Source organism: Numenius arquata, chromosome 2 (assembly GCF_964106895.1).
Source record: "Numenius arquata chromosome 2, bNumArq3.hap1.1, whole genome shotgun sequence".
Taxonomy (NCBI): Eukaryota; Metazoa; Chordata; class Aves; order Charadriiformes; family Scolopacidae; genus Numenius; species Numenius arquata.
This window is the reverse complement of record NC_133577.1, coordinates 98,487,420-98,506,671: the sequence shown is the minus strand read 5'-3', so window position 1 is coordinate 98,506,671 and position 19,252 is coordinate 98,487,420. Positions and strand designations below refer to the sequence as shown.

The 19,252-nt window shown below is 40.8% G+C and overlaps 1 protein-coding gene across 1 annotated transcript; it reads right to left on the bottom strand.

Annotated features, from left to right (window-relative positions):
* Window positions 1-2,172: 2,172 nt before the first annotated feature.
* Window positions 2,173-18,345, bottom strand: SLC38A4 (solute carrier family 38 member 4). The gene is made up of 15 exons (XM_074144617.1): window positions 18,210-18,345; window positions 17,209-17,299; window positions 15,809-15,924; window positions 12,874-12,947; window positions 12,651-12,743; window positions 11,124-11,205; window positions 10,955-11,037; window positions 10,788-10,846; window positions 10,119-10,397; window positions 9,921-10,000; window positions 8,711-8,811; window positions 7,592-7,716; window positions 4,775-4,919; window positions 3,710-3,807; window positions 2,173-2,274 (listed from the first exon to the last, which is right to left on the bottom strand). Exons 1-15 carry the CDS (start codon window positions 18,326-18,328, stop codon window positions 2,173-2,175), a joined length of 1,647 nt encoding a protein of 548 aa, XP_074000718.1. The 5' UTR covers window positions 18,329-18,345.
* Window positions 18,346-19,252: the final 907 nt, after the last annotated feature.

Sequence of the window (19,252 nt, the reverse complement as noted above, 5' to 3'; positions counted from 1 at the left end):
TTCTGTAACTTTTCTTGAGGCCATCTATATTTTAGATGGGCTACACGAATTCTTAAGTCTCTACATGCAGTTGCAGTCACTATACATGCTTTTGCTCTGAAGCAAAGTTGCAGTTACAGTTCAGTTCTTCCATATATGTAACTCTCAATGAAGGTAACAGGAAGAGAGGTGTGTGAGTGTGCTACTATTAACTCTAGTCCATGTTAAAGGTCTCTTCAGTAACAATACAGCATTATTTATATTAGTCTGCCTAAAAAAGAACAAAAGATTATTGTCACCTTTTTCTTTAAAAAATGCAAAGCCAGACTTGGCATTTGTGAGGAAGCGTGCCCCAGTATATTAAGGATAGAGTACTCAAGTGAGCATAAAATACTGCTCAGAAAGATAGCAGTTGGCATGGAATATATATTTGATATTCTTTTCCAGTTAACCTGTGAGCGTACACACATTTACACACACACACACAATTTTGTGTGAACCTGAGGAGTGAGCAGAGACAACTTTTTGTGTGCTTTATGGCTTTCTGGGCTCACAGGTGTGTACTCAACAGATTTCTAAGTTGGAAAATGAAAACTCCAATTACATAAGCCTGGATTTATGTAAGCATGTTGAAACCAACAGTCACACCTTCCCACTCATTCCCTCAGCTATGGAGTTAACGTGACTTTTCTGCCTATTTTTCCCTGGTGTGTACAGAGAGCATATGTAGTGGGTACTCCACAGTGCAGCCAAAAACACAATCTGGAGGGTACTGAGTGCTAGTTAAGCATCCATATAACACAGAACTTAACCTTTTTTTTTCTGTCTTGCACAGCTGCATAGCGTGATGCACTTGAGAGATTGTCAGTAATGTCTTTTCCTTTAAATACCTTAATTATGTATGTTGTTGAATGATAGCATGTGCATAGAAAAACTAAGATACAGCAATCGAGAAAGTTACCCAAATTTGTGGTGTACAATGGTAATACAGAACTTTGAGGCACATATTAAAAATTCTCAAGAGGAGAACATCTTGCAATTTATTGTAACTTAAGTAGTAAACATCTGAATGTGCTTTTACACAGATAACAGGGCTTGCTACAGGTATATTTCAAACACTGTTGAATAAAAACGAACCTTTTACAAACCCACCAATCCAATATGTTTTCTTCAAAACAATATTAAGGGTGTGGCTATGAAAACAGTTACACATAAAAAAATTTCAAAAATCATTTACCACAGGGGAACATTTATATAACTAGAGGAAAACAAAAAATTATGTACATAAATACATATATTTTTATATATAGCAAATTACAGTTTCCTGCACTGAACATTTATCAAATACACAAGTACTGAACAATACTGGATAGGGTGCTTAGCCACACCTTGTGGTCTCCTTAAATTCCTGTGAGAATGGAAGACAAGTTTCTATAGAGGGTACAACTTGTTCAGTGATGCAAGCTCACACAAGAATTAAAAAAGTAAAGAAAACCAAAAACACCCACAGCAGAAATGCCTGACGTTTCCAGCACAGACATCTTTAACAAAACGCGAATGCTTATCTGTTCTTCAAGCACAAGAGTCTGTGCCAGAAGAGCTTTATTCTGTACAACAGTGGTCACTGCTGAGGTCAACAAATTTGGGCAACTAATCTGATGCTCAGCTTTGTCCACTGGCTTGTCAAAGCCATCGCCTTTCTGATAGGCAGGTTGGTAGGGAGCAGTAGCCTTTCAGATCTCCTACAGAAACCGTACCCTTTCTCTTGGAGCAGGGCAGCCACTCCCACGAGCTCCAGATAGAAAACAATGCGCTAGCTGGTTTTCTGGCCATTGCCTTTCCAGGGCTCTAGGAACTGTGGTTATTGGCATGACAGGAGAGGTTGAAAAGGGTGACATCGAGTTATTTTTGAGGACTATGTATACAGTTATTTTGGTTTTGAAAACAGAAAGCATCCACACCACACATTTCATTTAACCTGGCCAGAAATGCTAAGCTCAGGTTCCTAATGCATAAATAATGATCCTTAGTGAAAAGGATGACATAGACTCCATTGGGTTCTGGTGACCTTACCAGAAACTGTCTTCAAAATACTGCAGTTACTAGCTAGGAATAACAGTCCAGTTTAGGTATCCTTTGGAGCACACAATACAAATATCTATGGTATAAAAAGCACTCGGTTGTCTCCACAGGTTAGTGGTGTCTGGAACTTGGGGAATTGTAAATCCAGTCCATTACAATAAGAGTCATACTCACAATCATGAAGATTATGCCAACTATGAGAAAAATTAGAGCCTGCAATTGGAAAATGAGACTGTATTAATAAAGCAAGTGACTGAGCAGACCGTAGTTCACAGACTGTCCCGCTGGAACTGCATTTATGAAACACCCAGGAACTGAGTTTGGGTCATTCCCTGTGACTAAAGCCCAAGTAATGTCACACAGGGTTATGTGAATCAAAGTTAGTTCTGTGTGAATTTCAGTCCAAGAGAGCCAAGCTTTACAAGACTAGATCTGAAAAAACCCCACTTTGTCACTATGAATAGTTATACAAAATATAACAGAGGAACAAGTTTTTTTCTTTAAAAACAGACCAATTTTCAGTGAATGATCATTGTCTCTGATATTAAGAACAGCTTCAGAGTTAATCCTTTTTGTCCTTATTAGACAAACAGGTAAGTCTGTCTCTCTTCTCTGAAGGCATTTCTGTATATATTCAAGTGATTAAGGCGCTTATAGTCACCTTTTGCTTTTGAGGGGCTTTAGTTTACTGTAATCTGTCCACACCTAACAATATTCTGCCTTGCAACACAAAGATGAATATTGTATGTGATCTCAGTGGGGGGTGTGGAATTCTAGATGTGCCTAACACACAGCAACGTGAAGAATAAACAGAGACATGAACAAATATTCACAGTCTCTCTCTAATAACAGCTCCAAAAGTAATTGACAGAAATTATTTTATGATAACAAGCCTTTTCTTTTATACTTGCAGTATATATTGGTTGAACTTCCACTTCGATGTTTTTTTGTGAATAAGTATATAGATATATATATATGTACATCTTTTTACATTATGTGCCTGCATATATGTTTCAGCAATAAGTTTTCCGATTGGATTTTTGAAGGACATCTCCTTGATGATATTGTTAAATGTGCAGATAACGTTTGATGCTCGGGATGAAAGGTACTGCTGTGGCACTCCAGCATGATGTATAAACACATGCTGTGTACAAATGATAGACCTTCATATATGTCTTCTGTAGGTGTATAGATCTATCTCAGTGGGGAGCTCACTATTACTTAATTATCTCTGCAGTATAACTTCCTTCTTAACCTTGATCTTAAATTTTCCTGTTAATCCACAGCTGGCCTTCTAACATGAACCAAGAGATCCTTATACACTGTCTAGGTGTTATTTATACAAGTGCAGGTGTTAACTAGCTTAGATTGGATTAAATAAACGCCTTTTACTAGTGATTTAAGACACATTTTAAGCTAGACACTTACTGTTGTGTATCAGTAGCAGTAGGGTGCTAAAGGCTTTGGCTTGTGAAGCCTGGCTCTCCACGCTAAGGTGAATCATGCTGCCTGACCTGTATTTTGAGGGAGACACTACCATGTACCAGCAACTGCCAGACATCTCAAGTCAAAGGTCTGAGTATTTTTGACCAGGGGAAAGAACACACCCTCCCATCCTTCCTTTTGCAATTGCTGCCAGCTCCCTTACCCCGATCTTCTGGGGAGACCGCAGGGGCTCCTTCTCAACGAGCCGCAAGTAGAAGGCAGAAGGGAGGATGAAAATCAACAAGGTAGCAGAAGAGGCACCTGGAAGAGAAAGCAGAGCTGGGTATCCTGCCGTCAGACACATAAGCAACGAGGTGCACCTGCAAAAGGGAGCGTGTGGGGAGGCAGCTGCTTTTCCAAGCCCAGCTGCACAAAGGGATCTCTCTGTAGACAACATTTGTGTGGAGCTGTAGGTGTCCAAACACTTATTTGAGTGCCCGGGGCCCAAAGAGGCACTCATTACCGAGAGAATTTGTGGCTGCATGTGAGCTGGTGAAGTGAGGACAAACAGGCACTCCCAGGGTGTGATGACCCTGAAAGGAGGGTGGATGAACTGTGCCCTGGAAGTGCCTACTCCTCTCCTCTCAGCAGAGCCCAGCATGGTGGCCTGGGTGTAAAATGCAGGGAGGAACAAAACAACTGCCTGCGTTGGGTATAAAGAATGAAAAAGGCAGAAACCCTATGGAGGCGTCTTTCTCAAGGGCATCTGCATCCCTGAGTCCTCAAGCAGCCCAGAGCATGGAAGCTTTTCATGGACCTCTTTGGTCAGAGGCCAAAACTAACCAAAACAAAGAGTCAGGGAGAGAACTGTGAATGTCAAAAAAAAAAAAAAAAAAAGTGTCACTTTTCTCCTTTTCCTAACATCACAGTTCGGAAGTGAATACATTTTTTCCAGGCTACAAGCGCTTGAAAACCAAAGGTGATTTCCTTCTCCTCCACATGCATTAAATGCCTTTTTATTTTTTATCAAAATGGGAATTCCTTACCAGTTTTTATACTGGGATTATTGGATTCCTTGTGGCTGGACCTAACAGCAAGGTAGCAACAAAGTTGGGTAGAGTTTAGCTTTGTCTGTCAGCTGTTTGAGATTTTTTATTTCCCTTTTAACTTTAATCTGTGTTTTTATTACTCTACTGTAAAACCCAAACAGACTTTTGTTCAGTCTGTGAATGTAAATATGTTATGGAAAGGATTAACAGAGTAAACAAAAAGTATTTATGAAACCTACCAATAAATCCAAAGATGTCTTTAATAGTTGGGACAAAAATTACAAGCAGGTTATTAAAAGCAAGAATTACTGCTGCAATCAGGAAATGTCTTATCCAGCTGAATGGCCTTTTGGGAAACAGCAACGCACTGATAGATGAACGGATCTGTAAGATGAAAACCAGCAGGGAAAGCAAAACAGCAATTAATTTATCTTTGCTTTTCACTTTTTAAAATGATCTATGCTATTTACTTTTGCTGTGAGAAATTCTGACTGAAGAATTGTGTTTTCAGTCTTTGATTCCCTCAATGTAATCTCACTCTGATGTAGGTTTTTGAGAACTGGGTTCACAGTTTAATGCAGAAACTCAAATATTTGCAGTGTAGAAGAAAGTCAAGTAAATAGGGTGTAAAATCAGGGGCATGAAATCTGTTCAACTAAAAGATGCTAATATCAGCAAAAAAACCCCCAAAGAAGCCCCCATTATGAATAGTAATCAGGAGACAAAAAATGCACGAGTGAAATGTGAGTTGCTGTATTTATGAACCTGATCCCTCTGAAAATCCCACTGGAGTTCTGTCATTTACTTTTGGGAGAGAAAGAGCAAGCTGTTGTTTTACTTTTGTTAAATATATACATACACATATGTATTTCTCAAAATAAAAGCATATTTTTCAATGCCACTTAGAAATTATAATCCTAAAAGCTGTTGCAGAGGATTCTTTTTGCTCTGCTGACTTTCTCACACAACATAGAGAGAGTATTTTTGCTTTTTCATCAGCAAAGATGGCAAGTAGAAAAAAGGTCAAGATCAAATCCCTTTGGTGGCAGAAGATAGTGTTACTCTGAAGTACTGTGATTAACTTAAAAGATTTGAAATATAAAAGTTGAATAAAAATGTTTTTACACTGAAAAAAGCTCAAAACCCACTTCTGTTTGGTTGTTTTAAAATAACAGCCAACTGTTTCTGGATGTGCTTGGCAATTCAATAAATGTATGGCGTTCTGTCAGACTTGGAGTCCATCATTTGAAAACACAGCATGAATTTTGCATTTTATGTTTTTCAGGTTGATGTGAGCCAATATTAGGAAGAGGGAGGCAGATTAAAAAAAATTTGTCCAGCTCCTGAGTTGGTGTAAAATGGCTTTATTTCACCAAAGAAGTGCTGCCTGCATTCCTGTTTGCTTATTGCCAGCATACCTGCTGTGACATAATCCTTAAAATGAAATTATCAAACTGAGGTTTTACAGTCACTAATGGTACATAGATCTATATTTACTTTTTTAGCAATGCAATGATTTATTTTTTAAAAATAATAGACTGAATACTTTAAGAAAATACTAATGTGATACTGCATAAATAAGTAGTTGATACAACTATAGTGCTTATTTGGAGGAATTAGATCTGCTGATCTGGCTGTCCTGGTAGGCCATATAAAATTCTTTGATATGCTGGCTTACAATAAATGATATTTTCTCAGAAAAATCTTTTAATAGAGCAATTCTTTTAATAGAGCAATTAGTTCTGTGGTATGTAACTACTAAGCCTTTGCATGCTCTTCAGATATAAAAATGGTTATACAGAAAGCTAAAAATGCAAAATGTTACATCTGACAGATAGAGGCTTTTGCAACGCCCTTAGCTTGCTTTCCCATGAAGAGTGATCATTAAGACCAAGTTAACTAAGTTAGTTAAGACTAATTTAAGCATTTAGTCACTGGTTTAAACATGACATTTAAGGCAGAGCCCTGGAGTGCTCTAAGCTAGATGGACTGATCACTCTGGGTGCTTTATACCAGAACTACCTTTTTTTTTTTTTTGTAGACAACCTTGGATGGTGATCACTGCTTTTAGGTATTTGTCAGCAAGCCTGGAAAGAGCACCTATGCAGAGATCGTGTTTGCATCCAGGACAACAGAGCAACAGGACCCCAGGGTTACTGCCCTCATCAGACGGGAACACTATGGTGGGACGCAGATTGCTGGGCGCCCGCTGGCAGCATGATGCTGGGCTTGTATGTACCATACAAATGGAACACCAGCCTCCCAAAACTTAACGACCAGGATCAACTATTTTCTCCCCTACTGTGTAGCAGCTCAGGGAAGGCATGAGGGACAGTCCTGTACATTCATGAGCCTGGAGGTCTGCTCTTCAGGTGGGGACTGATCCCCGAGGAGGGTCAGTTCCTCTGCAGAGTGGTGTGTTTAGATGCGTCTTTCTGTCCCTGCTACTGTGGACATCACATTTTTCCCCATGAACACCACTTAGAAGCTCCAAACTTTGCTCAAACATCTGACTACATGGCTGAGTCTTGACTGCCTCTGTTTTCTGGCACTTGGCTTCCTCCCCTGTCCACAGGCTCAAACATGTAAGATGTGCACAGGGCCTCTGTCCCTCTGCCTTGGCAGCCAGGTCTGGCAGTTCTGCACAGCACGTGGCCCAAACCACACGTGCCTGTCTTGAGTTTGGATGCTATAGTAGGTGTCTATGTCTGTATTAGGAAATCTCATTAGTGCTTCCAGTGTATCCCCAAATCTTCAGTACTTACACTGCTGCTCTGATAAATATAGTACAGAGAGAGCCAGAGAGGGCCAGGACAGTTGTTCCTGATTTGTTCCTGATTTATTTATAAAGACTGATTTATTGTGGTCTTTCAAAGTTTGTAACCCTAACTACCTAAGGTCCTTACTCTGGGCAAACAGCATATGAGAAAACAGACCCTCCCAAACAAAAACTCAGGCTTACTTTTCCTCACTGCTAAAGTCTGCCTGTGCTGAGTACATCCAGCCAGGGTATACGGGCTAGCCCTGATTTCAGCTTCAGCAGCTGCATTACTTACGGGAAACAGGACAAGGGGCACAGTCAGGGTTACAGCCACCAGCACTGCCAGGCGAACTGACAGCAAGAGGGCATCGAAGGTGTACACTTTGGTGTACGTATGAAGTAGCTCATCTTCAACTTCTCCTACAAAAAGGAAGCAGAGAGGAGTTAAATCACTTAAGCAATATCTGCACAGGCAAAAGGATCTTTATACTGCAGCCAGATAAGATTAGCTCTGGCCCAGCTGCTGTCATCAGATACACGTTAGGGGCTAGGCACGAAAGAGGAATTTTCCTAGCATGACCGATGCAAGCCCATCATTCAGAGACGATGAGGGTAATACAACTCTGAGGTGATGTTCTGTACTCCAGTATCTCAAATGACTTTATCTTAGAGTCATTAAGTGGAGGTGGAACCTAAGGTAAAAAAAATTTCTCTGATACGAAATCGGAAACAACTGACTGAACTGGGAACATCTCCCCTTCGACCTCCACCCAGGTGTCCCAGCTCTCAGACAGAACCCTCTTGCCCCAGTGATAGAGAGCAGATTGTGCTGTGTCATTCACTTCTCTGCTGTAATGGAGGAACTAAAGAGGTAAAAAGAGGTGGTGTTTGCATAAGACAGTGTGCTAATACAGGGGCTACTCTGTTTACCTACCGGTTAGTCTAGCTCATCCATATTTCTTTTACACTAGAATGATTTGCACCTGTTTTTCAGCAGAGGTGAAGCTGAATTAGTGGTGTCAGAGCCAGGGTGGGTAGCTCTGTAGCTCTTAGTAGCATCATGTAAAACTGTTGAGCGCTATTGTATTTTTAGTACAGTCGCTCTTGGCCTTTGCCAAGAGCCAAGTTTACAGCAGCTTGCTGTCCCAGTTCACAAAACCAAGAGACACACACCTGGTCCCCCTAGTAGGTGTCTCTGAGTCTCTCATGGGTGACGAACTTGTGGCCTGACAGCTGGATAAGTCCCACCGCTTATTCAGGAGGTTGCACACTGCATATTATGTTTGAATAATGCTTACACCTGGATTCAGGCCCACAGAAAATACGTGAACACCTGAGCCTCAGTGTGATAGAACCATCTCACTTGCTTTAAAATGAGAGGGAAAATTCTGCAGAGAACAGGGCTTTGACTTACCGTAGAAGGTAAGGTATCCAAAAAGGGCGGCCAGAAGATACATGATGAGCATGCCAGTGATGGAGATATTTGAGACATTCTGCATCTGTTTTCGGGAGCGACTGAAGTGGGAGAGAAAGAGAGTAACTGTGCTATTCTTATAAAGCCTCTATTTGTACAAGAAATATTCTAAAGAGTCATAGCTCTACTGACATCCCTTCACTGGCTAGTAAGATCACAGCAACTAAATTGGTTATACAGAGCTCTTTACTTGAAGCCTCACAGCTCTGTGAAGTGCAGCACAGACTTACAAGTGTGTTGAAACTCCATTTCTACTGTTTGCTTAGTGACAACATATAAATGTGCCATGTTATTTTGTATATCATTATTCATATACTGTCAATCTCAAATGGTGTATTTTAAATAAAAAATGGAGTGGCTAAAATTACAGGGCTAATAGACAAGAGCTTTTAGTCAGCTCTATATGAACATACCCTTATATCTACATAGGGCTGCTCTGCAGGTTCAAGAACCTCCTGCAGGTGAAATCCTTTCCTTAGAAATCTTTTGTTTAAAGATTTGATGTAAGAAAATCTTCAGCTTATAGGACCTTGAAATATTTTCCCAAGTCATCTGAGAGTTTTTATTTCTTCTGAGGTTAAGCCTGCCAAAATGGGAGGTAATGGGTCTTGGCCTCCTTGAGTTTTGCAGCACAACCTCCCGTAATGTAATTCTTGCTGTTGAACAAATGCATTTTCTTAGCCCTTTCCAACTGTCAACTCTGTGCTGATTTTAGCAAATGTATTTGATTTTTGATATTTGATAAGCAAAATAGTCTGGGTAAAGAGCCTATGGCACCCAAACCAATGGCATCCCAAGAAACCTTAAGAGTAAGCAGCAGCTGACCCAGACACATTAAGGTATTACTAGAAACCAGATTTATCTGTTTCAGTGTAACCGAACTCCCCAGTATATTTCACATCATTTGAAGGACTGTCCATATTCCTCCTTTCCTAAGTAGATATTGATTAATGCAGCTATCAGAACAGTGGTTCTCTGTCACCAGTATCTGACTATTAGGTCATAGCAAAGCCAATATCTGCTTGCTATGGAAAGCAATAAATCATTAGCAAGTGGATGTCTACACACCAGCAATCAAGGCAGAAGATGTAGAAAGTGATCTCTAGGCTATGGTTAACTGGAAGTATGCGACAAAATTTAAGAACCTTACTCTTTCAGTTCACTGTATATTGGTAGCACCTCAGGGTGGCATACGAATGCAAATGCCAGGATGGGTATTGCATAGGCAGTCTGTAAAATAAAGCTCCCATTAGTAAGAACGGTCATTGCTGTACGTCTGACTTTTGGCAAGCAGCAGTTTAGCTGTGGTACGAATGGCGAAAGACAAATTCTACAGAATCTCCCTTACCCGTGAGTTGAACACAAAGTATTTTGGCTGACACAGGTCACTAGTGTCGCTGTGTGCTTCATATTCTACACCACTTCTGGGGGAGGTATCTTTTGGCTCCTCAAGGCCCGGCAAGTGCCCAGCTGTGTTGTCCATCATGAAATTCACACCAGAACTGAGAGACTCATTTGGTAACATGACCAGGTGCATTGGCACACTGCTGTTGGTGGCTGTCCAGTTTTCAACCCCATGGTCCATGACGGGGAGAGGACAGGGTATCTGGGATTTCTTGAAGATTACCTACAAAAGAGTAGACAATGTCATCAGAAGAGTACCACCATAGGAGATTGCACTTGCATCCAGGGTATGCCAACAGAAATATAAAGAGGCACACAGAAGAGAGAGAAAAGAAAAGGAGCGAGAAAACAAGAGCTATCACTTTTGCTTCTCCTGCAAGTATTTGTTGCTATTCTGCCTCTGCTGTTGTCCTGCTTTATTTTTTATTCTCAAGTGGTTTTTAGGCTGATCTTTTTTACTCTGGCTTTGTTCAGCAATAGGCTTGTTGATTTTGTTCACTTGCAGGTGCTATTCTAACATCCACATTAAATTGTCATAGTAAGAAATATAACAGTGTTTCACAGTTTACAGGCTCTGTATTTACTTAGAGACAATACCAAAACAGTCACCTACCACACTGACGAAGAAAACCATACAGGTCAGCGAAAAACCACTTGTGTAACCAAGATAACCTGGGCAGCAAGAAAAAATCCAACAGTTCAGTCCAACAGTTCAGCTACATATAAATTCACAATCCTAATAGAAATAAGAACTGAGGTTAAGTGGGGCATTAAGCTTACCTAAGCTCTTTAGAAGGGAGAGGGGAAGAATAATTGCAACCGTTACGAGTATGACGAGGTAGTTCCCATTTAGGTACCATTCTCTAAAGAATGAAAAGTAACAATCATTATCACTGACATCATAGTGAAAAAATTTAATCTCAGTTTCAGGTTGGGCAAAGGTACCTACCCAGAACTCTCCTCAAGTTTCATAAACGCTCTGATCACTTCAGGAAGTTCATATTTAATAATAAAGAGGTAGCTTGACATTGCTGAAAAAAACAAACAGGCACCTTCAGAGAACAGAGTGTAGTTCCAACAAAAATAATTTGTTTTAAAAAACATTATTGCTGCATGAAAAACACACTGTTTTGGGAAACTAGTTTTTGATGAAGTAGAGAAATGAGTTCTGTTCAAATAACAGTGTGACTAAATAGACAGTATGCTCCTTTGATATTGTTAGCATGTCCTGAATGACATCTAGCATTCAGTATTAGAATACAATACGGTTATTACTGAATTAACAACATGCTCAAATCACTGTTCTGATGAAATTTACACTCTTAACTTTTCCTTTTTCTCTTCTAAGTGTTGTTTTTCCAATGAACACTGTCCATCCACATTCTGTAGTAACTTTAGTTGTCACTGCCTCTAAATCTCTTTATCTCTGTTATCCCTTTTATTTTCAGCTTCTTTCTTCCAGTAGTCCTCTCCATATATAAAAAAACAAACCACTAGTTGTCAAGATTCCTGATGGAAGGATGGACTTGTATACATCTCATTTAAATGTACTGCCCGAAGGCATGCTTTTTTCAGTTATTTTCCATTGGCCACAGAGAGGTCTCTGGTGAGCTATGGATCAAAGTAGACAAGACGACTAGAGGAACAGCTATTCCTCTCTAACAGGGAAGCAAAGTTTCTTCCTGAGTTCAACCACATTTGATATCCAGGCTTGAGGAAGGGAAGGAAGGCCATGGAATAGGACATTTATATTTCAACTACCTCTCCTTAAGAAATATGGAAAAAAATTAAAAGCTCCCACGAGCTTTCAGATATGGTGTTCTCCAGTCTCCTAAGAGACTTCTTCCAGGGTAGTAAAAGGAAATAAGCTTTGTTGTATGAATGCACAGTCCTACCCCTACTACTTAAATCAGTAAGTAAAGTCTCCTGTTCTGAGAGGATGTAGGTTACTTGATAGATATTTCACAGGAAGTATCTTTGTGGATGAATACTTTCAACAATCACTCCTAAACACTCAGCATCTTAGAGACATCACAACCCAACTGTCATTTCAATGAGAGAATTCAGCTGGAAAACGAACTACCGAAGAGCCTTTCTTTTACGGAGAAGTCAGAACCGTGTGCTGTTCTTTTTAGGCAGATTATTTTTTTCTAAATTGAAGCAGATGATGTCTTATCTGAGCTGTACTCAATGAAGAATAATGAACAACTCCTTGAGGACAGTCAGCCAAGCCACTTTAGCCATCATTGAAGGCTCTTCACTGGTCATGGAGAGATCCCAGGCAACTAGCTTTCACCAGACACTGAAGTGTCAGATAGCTGAAACAAGACAAGATGAATTCCTCCTGTCCTTCCTTATTACAATATGGTGTATACTGTACCTGGCTCATCTCTGATGCCATTTTGCCAGACAGAGGAAAGAAAGCACTTGTGTTCTGTAGAAAAGCATCAGAAGTTAGAAAACTTTGGCCCCTTACCTCCAATGTTCTGCATTGTAACAGAAATGAAAACAGCACACTTCCCAGGCCAACCAAACGCCTTTTCTCCCAGTTTTTCATATATTAGTGATCCTGAAAAAAAAAAAAAAAGCAAAAAAGAAGCATGGGCCACTGCATTGGGCACACTTGATGAATTACGTTCCAAGGTAAAATACATGCATATAGTCAGGGCTCTTAGTCAGTCACAGCCTGATCCTCATACCTCCTTCTTTTGATGTCTTCAGCAAGAGGTGGACTGAGTAGAGCGACAGTATTGCTACACTGAGCAGCAGAACTCTGCAAGGCAAAGCAGAAATCAGAATCCCAAGCAGGACATCAGAGATACTCTGTTAATTTGAATGTATGCTTGTTCATTCACATGAAGTTCAATGTGTAAATAGTTTTCAGCTGGTTGTGCTTTGGATTATATGCAGAGATAATTTTCAGCTGTAGCTTACCTGTGAGTACAGTTGCACCTTATACAATCCAGAAGCCCCTCAAGGCTTGTTTAAATCCACATAGGTGCCAATTTTGTGTTATTCCACAAGGACAGAATCTTACATCTTAACAAGACCCTACTAAACAGATTTCTGTGCAAGAGTCCAGTCTTTGGCATCTTACCTGCTCACAGCCCTATCATTTTAATCTCTCGCCTTACTCAGAGCTATCCAACCCCCTTCTTCCCCCGCCTCCTCCCAAACCATGATTGTGACAACTTGACTGCCAGCTCCTGGCTAGTCACTGCTTTTGACTTCTGCCAGGTCATCGTGAAGTTGGGGAGTTTAGCTTGAGATGCCCATTTTGCAAAGTACATTAGAAATCTTGCATAATGTTAAAGCGCGGCGTGACACTGGAAAACCTGCTCTTGGAGCGCTTGCAGCATACTCTTCTGGTCCAGTCTGCTTAAAGGTACTGGTGCATGAATTTGTTAATTCTGGTTACTGCCACGTTCCTTCCACACAACATTTGTATCCTATGTGATTTCAGCTATCTGCCTGTTGCAAACTGTGGTGAAAATGTAGCATTATATGACATTTTCAGGTCACAACACTGTAGGGGGAATATCTTATTACCGTAACTGCCTTGTCATCAGCCTGCACAAGTGTTGGTGCAGAAGGGATGTGATGATAACATGACAGAGCTAGGAAATACTGATGTGCTTTCATGTAAGCAGGGTCATCCCTCATGCTGTGGGCTCATGCAATATGGTAAGGAGAAGAACGAAGGTTGCAGTGTATCCTGCCAAGATGGCATCCTTCCTGATCAGGGGCATCCATGCAGCTGCTATTCAGAGACATGGTCTCCATGTCCTTATACATGAGGTGCGGTAAACCAAAGCCACCCGGCTTGCACTTGCTGGATCATGCCAGACAGCAGAAGAGATGCTCGAGTGTGTGCTCCATGTGACTTTGCAAACCTCTCCCACAGGAGAGGAGGATGTAATGGGAAATTCTGCAGAGTTTCTGAGTTTTAGGAGTCCTCCTTCTGCCTTCACTCTGTAGAACATCTTCCAGCACAAGAGCAGTTGAGCAACATGAGAACAGCAAATTGCAAAAATTTAGATGATGCTGCCAGCATGGCCTAAATTAGAATTTATGTCCAACAGTTTCCATTTAGTAGATGGGATTTTTCTGTCCCTCTAACGCTAACACCATGATCTGTGAAAACAGAAGAACCTTTGGCAAGTGGATGCATGCCATGGAGGTAACAATATCCCCCCACAGTTTTTTACTTTTAAATAAAACTCCTTCATCTACCAGAAGGGGAAATGTTCTCATGCAGAAAGTATGGAAGAATGACAGAAAAGAAAATGAGCTGCAGGGTGGAGGTGTCCTTTGTTTTTGCTGCATAAGACTCCATAGGGTTGCTTTAGCATAGTCCTTGTTTTAGCACTGCCAACAGAGTTAATGTCATTATTGTCATATCAGATTTTTTAGTCATCTGTGTGAATGCACAGAGCCTCAAAAAGAAAGATATTACAAAGATAGATTTTTTCACCACTAATGCAGCTTGATGTAATACATTTTTCTTTCCAGTGATAATTTGTGGCTATACTAGATAGGGAAAGTGCTCAGGGAAAGTTGGAGAAGAAAAGAATCTTACATTTTTCAGACTCTAATGAAGTCAACTTTAGAACCAGTTTCCATTTTTGTATCTGCAAATACTATATCTAAACCATTTAAGCACAGGTTCTGGGAAGTACTTATCCAGGACAGCATTTCCATCTACAATTAATTTTCAGTTAAATATTCTACTGGCAAAGGAGGAGGTGTTTCTTAGCAACTGGAAGTTACATGTAGCGTTTCAAATGCTGTGCTGTCGTAGTTACAAAATCTCCAGAAGAAGGAAGCCGTATAGAGATAGCCATGCAACCTGATTTAAAGGCTTGTTAGATTTCAGTAATGTGAAACAATGGTCTATTGTCATACAGCGCTGTCACGCTTTATTTCAGCCTCATGGGGGATTAAAGTTAAGGCTTCAGTTAAAATTAAAACCAGTTATTAAAAAAAGAAAACTAACTTTTTTTTTTGGCACAGTCCCTCTCATTTTACAAGGTTAGCCATAGGTTGAAAAACTTCACATGGTTATCTGTTACTGTCTATCAAAACTCATTTTGTATAGATACTGTATGTCAGCCACATACCATTGCTGTCATCTGTGCGCATTGAGTACAAGTAGACTTGAGGGAGCAACATTAAATCTGAATAAATATGTGAATGCCGTTACATTTAAAACATGCTGCTATTTCAGACTTATATTGAATATTCTTCTTCCATTTCTACATAGTGATTATAATGTTGGGATGATGTAAATATATACTTTATGGGTGATTTATTTCCCTTGTTGAATTCCCATACCGAACCAGCAAGATTGCTGTGTTATTTTAGGACCAGTATACTGTTCTTCCCCTCTGTTTTTTGACTGCACAGTATCAATTCACAGCTGTGTGCTTGATACAAAACAGGGCTAAAATGAAAAAAAAAAAGGTTTGTCAGCAGTGGATGGTTCCTTGCGGTGCAGCTAAAATGTTTTCATTACAGATGATCTTATAAAACTTTTCAGCTAACAAAACAAGCTTAATGTACCTCTCTAACCACAAAAACTTTAGCTCCAGCTCATTGCTTATATTCTATTTTCTTTTCTTTCTATATACTTACACGAAAAGGATAATTCCTGTGTTGGCCATGGCATAGGAGAGCCCCAAGATACCACTGCCCATAATGGCGTTGCTGAGGTTGAACGAGGACATTCCAAACGAAGCTCTGCCCCGGTGCTGTTGAGAGCAAGAACAGTAAACAGGAATTAATTTGTGTTTTGTTGAGCACAATAAACCAATTATCCTTATTGTTGGTTTTCCCTATATGGCTTCCTTGATCCTTAGAGGTGGATCTTTGTCAAGGTTCTTGAGCGCAGAGACACTTGCCATCATAAGGAGTCCCTTTTTCCCCCCAAAGCTAGTTGTGCTGGTAGGTGTTTGCCTCTTCTCACTCTCCCCTTGTCTTGGTGGGGAGGAGGGTTACATCCCCAACAGGCAACTGAGGTGACATACCAACAGCTGGCTGTGTTGGCCAACTTCTGTAGAAGTACATGCTGTTATCTAACAGATTTCCCAATTATTGAGTTAAAAAATTCAGGTGATTTTTAAAAATTAATCCAATTGATTATTGAATTTTTCTCCAAGTAGGTTGTGCTTCTTTCTTTCAGGAACTAAAAGTGTGCCTGGGGGAGAAAAAAAGAGAGTGTTGTGTGGCTTAGACCAGAGGCAGAAGAGTGGAAGAGGACAAAGGACTAGGACAGGGGGGATGGTCACATGTGCCAAGAAGTGGAAAAGAAAGGGAGGGGAGTATGGCTCTTAATTTCAGCTTGCAATCACAAATAACATTTTTTTTTGCTTTATTTGATCAAACCTAATAAAACCTGTAACATGACCAATAAGATAATGCCTTTCTTTGCACCAAGTTAATGAAAACTTTGAATAAAGTTAAATCCTGAGCAGAGAGGTACCCACAGGCACATCCCAGGAAACGGTGCTGTGCTTCCATTTACACGTGGAGTTGTCTAAAGAGTTGGAGGTGTGCTGGGTGTGTAATGTTCAGCATTGTAGGCCAAACACGAATATCCGTTCTTTAAAGCAATGCAGCTGGATGTGGATCCATTTACACTGTTGCTGGAAACAAACAGTACAAGTGCGCACACACCAAAGCCCCGTTCTACCTTGATAGAGGAGTAGAAAAGTTCTTCTGAGCCAAATTCCCTGTCAGAAATATGGGTGCAGACCCACCCCTGGCTGAACACCTTGGGCGAGATGACACAGGTGCCACTGGAGTCCAAGTTTGATCTGAGGAATTTCTCTGATTACTTGTGAAGGGAAGACCCAGTTTTGCTTGCAAGGCAACAGAAAGGGTTTGCTGCACTGTTAGAAAATGTGTGTACTCCTCCAAAGCTAAGATTATGCTGATCAAGCTCCAGAGTAACTTTGTTTACTGAAACTTTTGGAAAAAGATTCAGGTCAATAAGATTTACTTAGTAATTACCCTTAAAAATGAATAAAACTTACATATTCTTCATTATATTCTTCCAATTTCTTTTTACCCAGATATCCATTTGTAAGGAACTTCTGACTTTCTGCATCATCACTAGCAAATGGACTGAACACAAAGTAAAATAGGAAAATATTAGATAAGACTTATCACACATACTATGTTCAAGCAGTGCCTTTTGCCATTAGTGGAAACTTTTCTTTGACATTGCAATGAATATTTAAATATCTTTCAGAAAAAAACCCTCTCTTCTCCTGTAAGATTCTGCTGTCCAATGGCGTGTTTAAAAGATCCTTTCTTCGTCTTGGAATTTAGTCTCAAACCCAGTAATCTTCCAATTATATCTGATTGAAGATGTTGGAAAGTAACAATTCCTTACTGCCAGCAATGTGCTAAAGCTGAGCACGTACTTCACATCCAAGGAACAAAATGCCTTGCAACTGCCCTGTTGGAGATGGGTGTCGGAAGGTTCAGCAAGCTGAGAGCCAGAGGCTGATGGCTGGTTTTGACATGTCTTTCTCAGGCCACTCAAGTGCTGGTGCTATGGTGGGTCCTGCTGGAGATGCCTGAATGTGGGCTGTCCCTGCTGGAGCACCAAGCTGCTGCCCTCCATACCCTGCCCTGGAAAGTGTTCCTCCTTTCCCACAGGGCTGAAGCACAGAGGCAGTGCGGTCAGGTTGCACTGCCCTGAATGAGTATTAATTTACACATGTAATATCTGACTGGACTAGCTGGAAATTGCTGAGCGGGTGCTCAGGGCTGGGAGCCTGCAGAGGTCCCTCCAGGTGGTGGCCAGCGAGAGGGACCCAGGATGCCCCTGCTGTGCTGGGCACACCATCCTCCATGGCACAGAGCAGGGAGAGTCGGTGCTGCGGGAAAATGCCAGCTAAACAATCACACTAATTTCAACGTACTACCTAGGAAATAGTTTTGAGTCCCAGATACCATTAGTGAAGCTTGTTTCTTTGATTGCTGCTTTCTAGCCTTAACAGAACAGCCTTCCCATGTAAACGCTTACCTCCTAATTGCAGCCTTTTCCGAATCAACCAGCTCCGTGTAGTTGTCTTCGAGGCTTTCCCCACTGTTGCTCTGATCATCAAGTTCGATGTTGACTTTTTGCAGCTCCATGCGATCCATTAGTGGTCAGCGCTTTCCAGCACACACACTTGCTTCTTCAGGGTAAACAGCACTGCGCCGTCTGCTTGTGGGTCCTCTCTACCATGCGGGGACTGCCAGAACACTCTGTTCTGCAAACAAAACACAACAGAACTCATCAGAGTTTTCCTCAAATTAGATAAAGCAGTGTGAATTGTTGGGTTTGTTTGTCCTTTGTAATAGCATTAAGAAGGGAAACCGTTGCAGACTGGGAAAATTCTGGGCAAGCATAATGTCCCTTTATATGCCAGCACTCGGCCCTTCTGTCTCCCTTCAAATAGCAAAGAGTGCAGGGGCCACTAGATGCACAGTGGATGTCCAGCATCTGACAAAATTACAAAGCCACAAGAAAATAATGTCTTGAACTACAGCCTTTGAACCTGTAAGGGATGGTGATGCAGTTAGCAATGAAGGGAGCATGTCAGGACTTTCCTACCACTGCTTCAAAACATACAAACTCTTAAGGGAAATACTCCCCTTACAGTAAAAAACTCCCTCATGTTTTGAATCATTTTTTATAAGATCAATGTTATCACAGGTTTAAATGTTTCTTCCTTTCACTGGGATCTGACAGAGGTGAGCATCTCTGTATGATCACTCCTTTGATACTTTGGAGGTGCAATTCTGATCTAGCAGGTTTTGGTTTTCAGTATATCTGTGTTAAATTCTTGCTTGTCCCACAACTAGAAGATCTGTCTCACACAGGACTATTACATGGATACAAGACTATCTTTACCCTTGTTAGAAAAAATCTTGCCTTTTAAGTGTCATAGGAAAAAATGTTCAACTCTCTATTTCTATATGGACCAAAGGAAACTGTACGGACCAAAGTTACAGAGGACTTCACCTCTGGGATCTCAGCAACTTTATGTTACAGTCCCATGTGCAGACACACGTTTACATTCA